The sequence below is a fragment of the Lagenorhynchus albirostris genome, chromosome 3 (assembly GCF_949774975.1).
Source record: "Lagenorhynchus albirostris chromosome 3, mLagAlb1.1, whole genome shotgun sequence".
NCBI classification, from domain to species: Eukaryota; Metazoa; Chordata; class Mammalia; order Artiodactyla; family Delphinidae; genus Lagenorhynchus; species Lagenorhynchus albirostris.
In genome coordinates this window covers 66,794,156-66,806,757 of record NC_083097.1, presented here as the reverse complement: position 1 = coordinate 66,806,757, position 12,602 = coordinate 66,794,156, and the positions used below count along the sequence as shown (strand labels likewise).

General features: G+C 39.7%; 1 protein-coding gene across 2 annotated transcripts in view; it reads left to right on the top strand.

Annotated features, from left to right (window-relative positions):
* Positions 1–12,602, top strand: part of EDIL3 (EGF like repeats and discoidin domains 3) — a 431,555-nt gene that overhangs the window by 202,343 nt on the left and 216,610 nt on the right. For both annotated transcript variants that reach the window (XR_009539865.1, XM_060146146.1), the window contains exon 3: positions 5,736–5,864. Coding sequence is in view for 1 of the 2 variants with exons in the window: in XM_060146146.1 (XP_060002129.1) it covers positions 5,736–5,864 (129 nt within the window). In the remaining variant the exon portion in view is untranslated. The remainder of the gene's footprint in view (positions 1–5,735; positions 5,865–12,602) is intronic.

Here is a 12,602-nt window from a genome sequence, read left to right as displayed (position 1 = left end):
TGGTTTTTCTCCTTCAATTTGTTAATATGGTGTATCACATTGATTGATTTGCGTATATTAAAGAATCCTTGCATTCCTGGGATAAACCCCACTTGATCATGGTGTATGATCCTTTTAATGTGCTGTTGGATTCTGTTTGCTAGTATTTTGTTGAGGATTTTTGCATCTATGTTCATCAGTGTTATTGGCCTGTAGTTTTCTTTCTTTGTGACATCCTTGTCTGGTTTTGGTATCAAGGTGATGGTGCCCTCGTAGAATGAATTTGGGAGTGTTCCTCCCTCTGTTATATTTTGGAAGAGTTTGAGAAGGATAGTTGTTAGCTCTTCTCTAAATGTTTGATAGAATTTGCCTGTGAAGCCATCTGGTCCTGGGCTTTTGTTTGTTGGAAGATTTTTAATCACAGTTTCAATTTCTGTGCTTGTGATTGGTCTGTTCATATTTTCTATTACTTCCTAATTCAGTCTTGGCAGTTGTGCATTTCTAAGAATTTGTCCATTTCTTCCAGGTTGTCCATTTTATTGGCATAGATTTGCTTGTAGTAATCTCTCATGATCTTTTGTATTTCTACAGTGTCAGTTGTTACTTCTCCTTTTTCATTTCTAATTCTATTGATTTGAGTTTTCTCCCTCTTTTATTTGATGAGTCTGGCTAATGGTTTATCTATTTTGTTTATCTTCTCAAAGAACCAGCTTTTAGTTTTATTGATCTTTGCTATCATTGGCTTCATTTCTTTTTCATTTATTTCTGATCTGATTTTTATGATTTCTTTCCTTCTGCTAACTTTGAGTTTTTTTTGTTCTTCTTTCTCTAATTGCTTGAGGTGCAAGGTTAGGTTGTTTATTCGAGATGTTTCCTGTTTCTTAAGGTGGGCTTGTATTGCTATAAACTTCCCTCTTAGAACTGCTTTTGATGCATCCCATAGGTTTTGGGTCGTCGTATCTCCATTGTCATTTGTTTCTAGGTATTTTTTAATTTCCTCTTTGATTTCTTCAGTGATCACTTCGTTATTAAGTAGTGTATTGTTTAGCCTCCATGTGTTTGTATTTTTTACAGATATTTTACTCTAATTGATATCTAGTCTCATAGTGCTGTGGTCAGAAAAGATACTTGATACAATTTCAATTTTCTTAAATTTAGCAAGACTTGATTTGTGACCCAAGCTATGATCTATCCTGGAGAATGTTCCATGAGCACTTGAGAAAAATGTGTATTCTGTTGTTTTTGGATGGAATGTCCTATAAATATCAATTAATAAGTCAATCTTGTTTAATGTATCATTTAAAGCTTGTGTTTCCTTATTTATTTTCATTTTGGATGATCTGTCCATTGGTGAAAGTGGGGTGTTGAAGTCCCCTACTATGAATGTGTTACTGTCGATTTCCCCTTTTATGGCTGTTTGTATTTGCCTTATGTATTGAGGTGCTCCTATGTTGGGTGCATAAATATTTACAATTGTTATATCTTCTTCTTGGATCGATCCCTTGATCATTATGTAGTGTCCTTCTTTGTGTCTTGTAATAGTCTTTATTTTAAAGTCTATTTTGTCTGATATGAGAATTGCTACTCCAGCTTTCTTTTGGTTTCCGTTTGTATGGAATTTCTTTTTCCATCCCCTTACTTTCAGTCTGTATGTGTCTCTAGGTCTGAAGTGGGTCTCTTGTAGACAGCATATATATGGGTCTTGTTTTTGTATCCATTCAGCCAATCTGTGTCTTTTGGTGGGAGCATTTAATCCCTTTACATTTAAGGTAATTATCGATATGTATGTTCCTATTACCATTTTCTTAATTGTTTTGGGTTTGTTTTTGTAGGTCTTTTCCTTCTCTTGTGTTTCCTGCCTAGACAAGTTCCTTTAGCCATTGTTGTAAAGCTGCTTTGGTGGTGCTGAACTCTCTCAACTTTTGCTTGTCTGTAAAGGTTTTAATTTCTCCATCAAATCTGAATGAGATCCTTGCTGGCTAGAGTAATCTTGGTTGCAGGTTTTTCTCCTTCATCACTTTAAACATGTCCTACCACTCCCTTCTGGCTTGCAGAGTTTCTGCTGAAAGATCAGCTGTTAACCTTATGGGGATTCCCTTGTGTGTTGTTTGTTGTTTTTCCCTTGCTGCTTTTAATATGCTTTTTTGTATTTAATTTTTGACAGTTTGATTAATATGTGTCTTGGCGTATTTCTCCTTGGATTTTTCCTGTATGGGACTCTCTGTGCTTCCTGGACTTGATTAACTATTTCCTTTCCCATATTAGGGAAGTTTTCAACTATAATCTCTTCAAATATTTTCTCAGTCCCTTTCTTTTTCTCTTCTTCTTCTGGAAACCCTATAATTCGAATGTTGGTGCATTTAATGTTGTCCCAGAGGTCTCTGAGACTGTCCTCAGTTCTTTTCATTCTTTTTTCTTTATTCTGCTCTGCAGTAGTTATTTCCACTATTTTATCTTCCAGGTCACTTATGCATTCTTCTGCCTTAGTTATTCTGCTATTGATCCCCCTAGAGTATTTTTCATTTCATTTATTGTGTTGTTCATCGTGGTTTGTTTCATCTTTCATTCTTCTAGGTCCTTGTTAAATGTTTCTTGCATTTTCTGTCTTCTGTTTCCAAGATTTTGGATCATCTTTACTATCATTATTCTGAATTCTTTTTCAGGTAGACTGCCTATTTCCTCTCATTTGTTAGGTCTGGTGGGTTTTTATCTTGCTCCTTCATCTGTGGTGTGTTTTTCTGTCTTCTCATTTTGCTTATCTTACAGTGTTTGGGGTCTCCTTTTTGCAGGCTGCAGGTTCATAGTTCCCATTGTGTTTGGTGTCTGTCCCCAGTGGCTAATGTTGGTTCAGTGGGTTGTGTAGGCTTCCTGGTGGAGGGGACTAGTGCCTGTGTTCTGGTGGATGAGGCTGCATCTTGTCTTTTTGGTGGGCAGGTCCACATCTGGTGGTGTGTTTTGGGGTGTCTGTGGACTTATGATTTTGGACAGCCTCTCTGCTAATGGGTGGGGTTGTGTTCCTGTTTTGCTAGTTGTTTGGCATAGGGTGTCCAGCACTGTAGCTTGCTGGTCATTGAGCGAAGTTGGGTGCTGGCGTTGAGATGGAGATCTCTGGGAGATTTTCGCCATTTGATATTATGTGGAGCTGGGAGGTCTTTTGTTGACCAGTGTCCTTAAGTTGGCTCTCCCACCTCAGAGGCACAGCACTGACTCCTGGCTGCAGCACCAAGAGCCTTTCCTCCACACGGCTCAGAATAAAAGGGAGAAAAAGTAGAGAGAAAGAATTAGTAGAAGTAGGAAGAAAGAAAGAAAGGAAGGAAGGAAGGAAGAAAGAAAGAGGAAAAGAAGGAAAGAGGGAAAGAAAGGAAGGAAGGAGGGAGGGAGGGACGGTGGGAGAAAGGAAGGAAGGAAGAAAGGAGGGAAGGAAGGAAAAAGAAAGAAGGAAGATAAAGTAAAATAAAAGAGTAAAATATAATAAAGTTATTAAAATAAAAAATAGTTATTAAGAAAAGAAATTTAAAAAAATGGACGGATAGAACCTTAGGACAAATGGTGGAAGCAAAGCTATACAGACAAAATCTCACACAGAAGCATACACATACACACTCATAAAAAGAGGAAAAGGGGAAAAAATCATAAATCTTGCTCTCAAAGTCCACCTCCTCAATTTGGGATGATTCATTGTCTAAAGGAAGGAAGGAAGGAAAAAGAAAGAAAGAAAGAAGATAAAGTAAAATAAAATAGTTATTAAAATTAATATTATTAAGAAAGAAAAAAAATTTAAAAAAAAAAAGGACGGATAGAACCCTAGGAAAAATGGTGGAAGCAAAGCTATACAGACAAAATCTCACACAGAGCATACACATACAGACTCACAAAAAGAGGAAAAGGGGAAAAAAATCGTAAATCTTGCTCCCAAAGTCGACTTCCTTAATTTGGGATGATTCATTGTCTATTCATGTATTCCACAGATGCAGGGTACATCAAGTTGATTGTGGAGCTTTAATCCGCTGCTTCTGAGGCTGCTGGGAGAGATTTCCCTTTCTCTCCTTTGTTCTCACAGCTCCCAGGTGCTCAGCTTTGGATTTGGCCCCGCCTCTGCGTGTAGGTCGCTGGAGGGCGTCTGTGTTTTGCTCAGACAGGACTGGGTTAAAGGAGCAGCTGATTCAGGGACTCTGGATTACTCAGGCCTGGGAGGGGGGAGGGGCACGGAGTGAGGGGCGGGCCTGCGGCGGCAGTGGTAGGAAGGGAGGGGCACGGAGTGAGGGGCGGGCCTGCGGCGGCAGAGGCCGGTGTGACGTTGCACCAGCCTGAGGCGCGCCGTGCGTTCTCCCGGGTAAGTTGTCCCTGGGTCCCGGGAACCCGGCAGTGGCGGGCTGCACAGGCTCCCCGGAAGGGAGGTGTGGATAGTGACCTGTGCTCGCACACAGGCTTCTTGGCAGCGGCAGCAGCAGCCTTAGCGTCTCCTGCCCGTCTCTGGGGTCCGCGCTTTTAGCCGCGACTCGCGCCCGTCTCTGGAGCTCCTTTAAGCAGAGCTCTTAATCCCTTCTCCTCGCACACCAGGAAACAAAGAGGGAAGAAAAAGTCTCTTGCCTCTTCGGCAGGTCCAGACTTTTCCCGGACTCCCTCCCGGCTAGCCGTGGTGCTCTATCCCCTTCAGGCTGTGTTCACGCTGCCAACCCCAGTCCTCTCCCTGTGCTGCGACCAAAGGCCGAGCCTCAGCTCCCAGCCCCGCCCGCCCCGGCGGGTGAGCAGACAAGCCTCTCAGGCTGGTGAGTGCCGGTCGGCAACGTTCCTCTGTGCGGGAATCTCTCCGCTTTGCCCTCCGCACCCCTGTTGCTGCGCTCTCCTCCGCGGCTGCGAAGTTCCCCCCCTCCCGCAGTCTCCACCCGCCAAGGGGCTTCCTAGTGTGTGGAAACCCTTCCTCCTTCACAGCTCCCTCCCACTGGTGCAGGTCCCGTCCCTATTCTTTTGTCTCTGTTTTTTTCTTTTTTTCTTTTGCCCTACCCAGGTACGTGGGGGAGTTTCTTGCCTTTTGGAAGGTCTGAGGTCTTCTGCCAGCGTTCAGTAGTTGTTCTGTAGGAGTTGTTCCACGTGTAGATGTATTTCTGGTGTATCTGTGGGGACGAAGGTGATCTCCGCGTCTTAGTCTTCCGCCATCTTCCCCTCGTCCCCCTTATTTATTTATTTTTGGCTGTGCTGGGTCTTCGTTTCTCTGTGAAGGCTTTCTCTAGTTGCGGCGAGCGGGGCCCACTCTTCATCACGGTGCGCGGGCCTCTCACTATCTCGGCCTCTCTTGTGGAGCACGGGCTCCAGACACGCAGGCTCAGTCGTTGTGGCTCACGGGCCCAGTTGCTCCGCGGCATGTGGGATCTTCCCAGACCAGGGCTCGAACCCGTGTCCCCTGCATTGGCAGGCAGACTCTCAACCACTGCGCCACCAGGGAAGCCCTGTATGAATTCTTTTCATCTCTATCATCCCCCTTTGTGGTAGATTGTATTAGTATTGCATTCAACAGAAGATGAGACTGAGGTACGGAGAGGTTAAATAAATCGTCCAAGACCACATGGCTAGAAAGTGATGAAACCAGGATTCAAACCCATGCTATTGATCTCTATAACTCCCCCAACTACTGCATTTCCTATGGCACTAATATCCAGAACACTTTCCTCTATAAAATTATTAATTGCAAAATGTTGACCCAATGTCTACTTTAAAGCATATGCATCATGCAGCAATATTCTTTTTCTATCTTTCAGGTCCCTGCACTCCTAATCCGTGCCATAATGGAGGAACCTGTGAAATAAGTGAAGCATACCGAGGGGATACATTCATAGGCTATGTCTGTAAATGTCCCCGAGGATTTAATGGGATTCACTGTCAGCACAGTAAGTCATCCACAGTCATTGTGCTTCTACTATCATTGATTGCAAAATATACAAGTCATTATTCTTGTTTGTAATAGAATGATAGAATCTTTGAGCAGCAAAGAACCCTGGCCGTTGGCTAATGCTACTTCTCTCCCACTGAATACACCACATTCCCCACTGACTCCTAGACTGTTTCTATCCTCCCAGGCGTGTTGGCCCTTTTCATCGTTGTTCAGCCATACTTGCAAAATGCTGCTTTTATATTGAACTGATATGTGTCTCTTTCTTTCACATTTGTCCTAACGCTGCATTCTTCAAGCTTCCTAGACATTATTCTGTTGATTCAGTTCAGAGATGATACCCAGAAAAGAAAACTTCCCATTCTGCCCTATCTATAAGCCAGTTTCCTCCTTCTCACATGTCAGCAATTTTAGTGTGAAAATCTTTGTAAGTTCAACAAGTGTGCTATCTGCATATCTCTCTTTTATGCTTGTTCTTATTTAACCTGAAGTTAAACAAGATATGTCCACTTGTGATGATTTTTTCTTAGAAGTATGGCTCAACATTACTGTCCTTCTAAGGATTTCTAACAGTAAAAGTCTGCCTTTGTATACTCTTACACTCTCCACCCTAGAGCCCTGCAGCACAGGAAAAAAAAAAAGTTAGGATGATATGACCTTGGGTACAGTCCTTGCCACTAAACACTGGACAGCATCCCGTTATGAAAATTCTATTCTCATTTCAAGAGGGGATTCCTCTGTAAGTGTGTGTGCTCTATGCAAGCAGCCCTTGATTGGGGGGGCTCAAGTGGGGTTGCCAGACTGTCTTCCTCCGGATGCTGCTCTGACACTATGTCACAAAGCTTTGCCAATAAGTTAGTAATATTCTCTTCAGGTGATTAGGTAAATGTCAAGGCAGCCAAGATTCTGGGCTCCCATCTCTGTCTTTCCAGAGATGTTTTGAGATATTTATGTGTGAAGGCTGAGCAGTGATGCTACAATAAGGAAGAATCAGCTGTGGGGACTTTGGACTCAGCCTGACAAAAATCAGGAGCTTCTCAGTCCCTTGTTGGTGATCTGAGCCCTTAGAGACAGTTACAAGCAGTGTAGGTATTACAGTAGACTGTATTATGTGTATTATAACAGGCTTCTACAGAAATTCCACAAATTCCTGACCATTGAAGGTCTCCAGAAAAGTACGCAATATTCTCAAAGTCTCAGAGCCAGGATGCACTCTGCATTTTTTGCTGATGATTGGAAATCTGGCTCTGTCTGACATATCCAATTTTGCCTTACTCATTCTTAACATCATGGTCTTAATCATCACTCTAGTATTCGTGGCTTATATATTCACTACTCACGCTAGGACATTCGCCATTCCCCTCTTCCCCTCCCTCTGATCAATATCCTATTCCTCCTTCAAGACTCAGGTTCTATTAAGACCTTAAACCTATGTTTAAGGTTTATGGGAAGCTGGAGGCTGAGGGATTCAATTTAGAACTGGGATTTTGTGGTCTAAACAAACTGGTCCCTCTTCTCTGAAGTGCGTCACTATTAGAAGCAGCAGAGAATAAGGGAAAGGGATTGGATTTGGAATCAGAGACCTGGATTTGAGACCTGACCTCTAAGTTATTGGATAAGTGATCCTGAGCCAGTCACTTGACCTTTCTGTGCTTGAAGACATATAAATAGAGGAATTGAACTAGAAATAAATGATCTCTGGCTCATACAAGCTAGGAGAGTATTATGACTAAATGGGTAGCTTGCTTACTGTACAAAGGTTATCAGGTCTTCCTCTTTACAGATAAAATTGAAAAGGATTATATATTGGGAAAGAAAATTTAGAAATGCTGGAAGCCCTGAGAGCTTTTCCAGGTGGGAGAACCAAAAAAAGCAGCTGTTTAGTCCCTTGCAAGAACTGTTAGGGATTTGGGTTTGCGTTTCACAGTGGTAATTATCTTATAGCCTAGATATACTCTAGAACCTTGCTATTCAAAGTGTAGTCCTGCATCAGCATTTCCTGGAAGCTTGTTGGAAATGCAGATTACCAGGTGCCACCTCAAACCAATTAAATCAGAATCTGTTTTTAAAAATGATCCCCAGTTGACTCCCACACATATCGAAGTTTGAGAAAAACTGCACAAGGCTTTCAGTAGCTATAACTAGTCATCGCATAGGTTAAGGTAGCAACTTCTGCATTCAGTTACATAACAATGCATTATAGGCAAAATATTTATTATCTTTTTGCTAATAAAAACTATAGTGAAAATCAGAGATGGACCAATATAATATGAACATTTCATTTGGGAAAAGAATTGAAAAAAATTCTTCAGACATCCAGTTTTAGCAGGGCTTATTAATTTAGTTCTATATGACAGAATGTGAATGAAATATCTTTTGGAATATGCTAAATAGTTAAAGAATTTTAACTTTCATGATATAGGAGTGACAAATACATAGTTAATAGGTTTAGTTTAACAACTATTTTGTCAGTATGTTACAAATCAGAAAAAATGTTTCCAGTGCTAGCATTAATATTACCTACATTTTTTTTTTTAAATTAGGTTTTGGTTTTGCAAACAGTTTTAGGTTTACAGAAAAATTGAGCAGAGAGTACAGAAAGTTCCCGTATATCCCCCTTCCTTAGTCTTCTCTCTTATTAAGTTCTTGCATTAATTGGGTATATTTGTTATAGTTGATGAACTGATATTAATCTATTATTATTAAGTAAAGTGCATAGTTTACATTAGGGTTTACTATTTGTACTGTACAGTTCTATGGATTTTGAAAAATGCATAATACCATGTGTCCACCAAAGCCTCATACAAAATAGTTTCACTAACCTAAAAATCTGTGCTCTGCCTATTCATCCCTCCCTCCCTACGCCCAACCCCTGGCAACCACTGATTTTTTTTTTTTTTCACTGTCTCTGTGGTTTTGCCTTTTCCAGAATGTCATACAGTTGGAATCCTACAGTATGTAGCTGGAATCATATACTATGTAGACTTTTCAGAGTAACCTGTTTCACTTAGCAGTATGTATTTAAGTTTCCTCCACGTCTTTTTGTGACTTGATAGCTCTTTTTGCTTTTAACCACTGAATAATATTCCACTTTATGGATGTACTTCAGTGTGTTCATTCGTTCACCTATTAAAGAATGTCTTAGTTGCTTCTATTTTTGGCAATTATGAATAAAGCTGCCATAAACATTCATGTGCAGGTTTTTGTGTGGACATAAGTTTTCAACCCATTTGAGTAAATACCTCAGAGTCTAATTCTTATGGTAACAGTACATTTAGTTTTGTCAGAAACTGCCAAACTGCCTTCCACAGTGGCTGTACCATTTTGCATATTTGTCGGCAAAGAATGAGAGTTTCCTATTCTCACAAGCATTGGTTATTGTCAGTATTTTGGATTTTAGCCATTACAAATGTTTTTTTGGTAATGAAAATAGCATGAGGTTGTAACTTTATAACTAATAATGATTAGTATTGGTTTTATATAGAATTATCAAATTATACATGTTCTTAAAATGCCATACATTAATGTGTATCATATACATATATATGTAATTATGTGTATATATGTATATGTACATATATGTATATATACACGTGTGTGTGTTAATTATAGGATGTAAATTATAAGATGAGTTGAACACCAAAATTGTCTAGAGGTTAGACTTTTGAAAGGCATTTTTAAGCAAGCACTTTTCTGGTGGGAGCCGCATTTTGGGCTGGCTAGAAGTAATCATATTTTATTTGTTGCCTAGTTACAAATCTAATGCCTTAGGGAAGGACTGTTTCTTCATTCTCAGAATTCTATGCCCATCTTACTGAAGGCATTCTGTGCATTCTCCCTACCTGTGCACAGCTCTGCAACCTTCAATTCCTTTTATTGGGTTGGCCAAAAAGTTCAAACTGAGAAAGTTGGCCAGAAAAATCACAGAATCTAAAATTTTCCTCTTTGTATATTATGCTAAATGTTGTAAACCAGTTTGGTGTTAATTTGATACTATTGACTAATGGATTCATACATTCAACAAATATCTATTGGGGACATGAGTCATTTTACTTTTTTAAATTACATATTTCACTTTTCTCAGAGTTAGCCAATGGTATTTGCTGTTTTGACAATCACTGTTCATTGGATTAATTACATATTTTGCAGTTACATGTGTTTTCTGATAGATGATGCTTGTTAGAATCTGGTTCCACCTCAGCCCTATTGAATCACAATCTTTGATTGGTACCCTGGATATAGTTAAAAGCATCCATATGGTCCTTAGGTGCACCAAGCTTGAGGACTACTGGCTAAAAGAATGACCTTTAATTTCCAAATTATACAGGAGTAAACTTGCTTTTAGGGAAAGAATTCTGGATTAGACTTGGATTTTTGATGCGGTTCTATCTTGATCAATTGATGAAGACTTGGTTAGTATTTAATGGTTCTTTGATTCAGCTTTCTCATCCAATGATTCAATTCAATTCAATAAACACTTACTGAGAACTTCACACTGTATTATGTGCTGGAAATAATATGTCTATAAAAAGTAGAATTAATAATCCTTTGCCCTGTTTCCCTAAATAGGATATTTGTTAGAGTAAGATGAGACATTTTAGAACATACTTTACATATCTTAAAGTGTAACAAATTCCTAATGGATGAATATTTTAAAATATAACGGGGATTCCTATTGGTCTTTAATTTTTCCCTTCTCTTAAAAAAATTTTTAATTGTAATTTTTTTTTGAAAAATATGAGTTGTAGGGCCGGGGGGGGAAGCCTAATTTGGAACTTTATGCTTTTCTATAAGAATTCCTCTCTTACATCCTTAATTCTAAGAGGTAATTATTATTTTGTTAAATTACTTTTTCTAATGTTAGCTTGATGGCCTCTTTATTTTATCTTTCCCACTAGAGGATAAATTTGTCCTAATAAAGTATTCACTTCAAAACTGTGTTGAAACAACCTGGAGTTATTACTGACACCTGCAAGCTCTTTAACCACAGTGGCTAAATGAAGACCTCTAAGGAGACTTCCAAAATAGACTTGCCTCCAACCTCAAAAGGTTTCTGACTATAGATAGAGAATTCAGAGTTTTCTGTTCGCTGAGGACTTTGCAGGTCAATGTTAGACCCCTTAACTCTATAAGCCAAAGGTTGTCCAACTTGGTGTGTATATGAATCATCTGGGAGTACAGATAAATATTCAGATTCATCTTGCTCATCTGTAGAGACTCTAATTCAATAGAAGTAATTTTGGACCCAGGTCTGCCTATTAACAATTACCCTGGTAAAACTGACACAAACAATTCTAGAACACTGGTTCTCACTTTGGTTGCACATCAGAATCACCTGGAGACTTATGAAAACTACTAATGCCTGGCTTCCACCCCAGAGATTCTGATTTAATTGGTCTGGGGTATGGTCTAGGCATTAGGAGTTTTAAAACCTCCCCAGATGATTCTAATGTGCAGCTAAGGCTGGGAATCAGTGTTCTAGAACTATACTGCCGGGAATTACTATGTCTTAAAGACACCAAGCAGAGAAATACAGAGAAATGAAGCTTAGGATACACAAATATAACTCCACACTAAATGTATAATCAGGCAACCTTATTGAATTTTGTCATTCAGGCTTTACTTAATATAACGGAAATCATCTTACAGCAAGAACCCTCAACTGATTGAAAGAATCAGGCCAGAGGAAGATATTAGCTTACTGTTCTTAAAATATGTTATCCCTTAATCTATCTGCAATAGTCAGCGTTCCAAGGCATTTTCATTTTCTTGTTTTCACTCTTTTCAGGAGTCTCGCAAAGAGCACTGTCCTGGCAGAGCTATGTACTAGATATTTACACAGAAACACTATTCAAATATAGACACAGTCTGTGATTTTTTGCAGTGAAATATTCAGATATTGTCAAACTCAAAATATTTGAAAATTGCTACTTTAAATGACAGTTAAACATTCTTCTTTTTTCCTGTTACTTATTAAAAGAAATCTGATTGTCAGGAAACCATAAGTTCTGAACAAAAATATGTTAAAATCTGCCAGAAAGGTTAGACTCATGAAGGTGGTGTATTTATACTAATAGGCTTGACCTTCTAGAACTGATTCACTCATGATTTCATAAAGGATCTCTCCAGGAATAGAGATGGTACCACAAATACAGTTTAAGAAAAGAAATTTGTTGCATGTAATCCAAACTTCCAAGGCCTCTCAGTTTGTGGCAATATTTAACTTTGATTTCCTAATTCCTGTTGCTCTTAGCTACCATTTTCCAGTGCCATTTACGCCTGTGGGGCCTCATTCTCTCCTGAAGTCTTCCTCACTCAGGCCAGGAGTTTATTTATGCATTTGACAGGTAATTTTTGAGAGCTTACTTACTGCTTTGCCAGGCTGCCACATGCTTAGGAACGAGTATGAGCTCCCTGGCTCTGCTGATGGTTCCACCTTGAAAATATTGCTCAGGGGCTGGCTGCACTTTCCTCTGCTGGTGGCCACCCAGGCATCTGAAACTGCACATGGTCTAAGGAACCATCAGGCCAAGTTAAGCCGTTTTAAGGACATTGGGTCCTACTGTGTTCCCTGGGGTTGGAGAGTCACAGGGCTTTTCCCAGAGCCTCACACATCCCTTTACGGACACAACTGCTCAACTTCCTGACCTAACTGCGCCGCCTTTTTTTAAATTGAGATACAATTGACACGTAACATTATATTCATATCAGGTGTGCAACATACATTTTTTTCTTG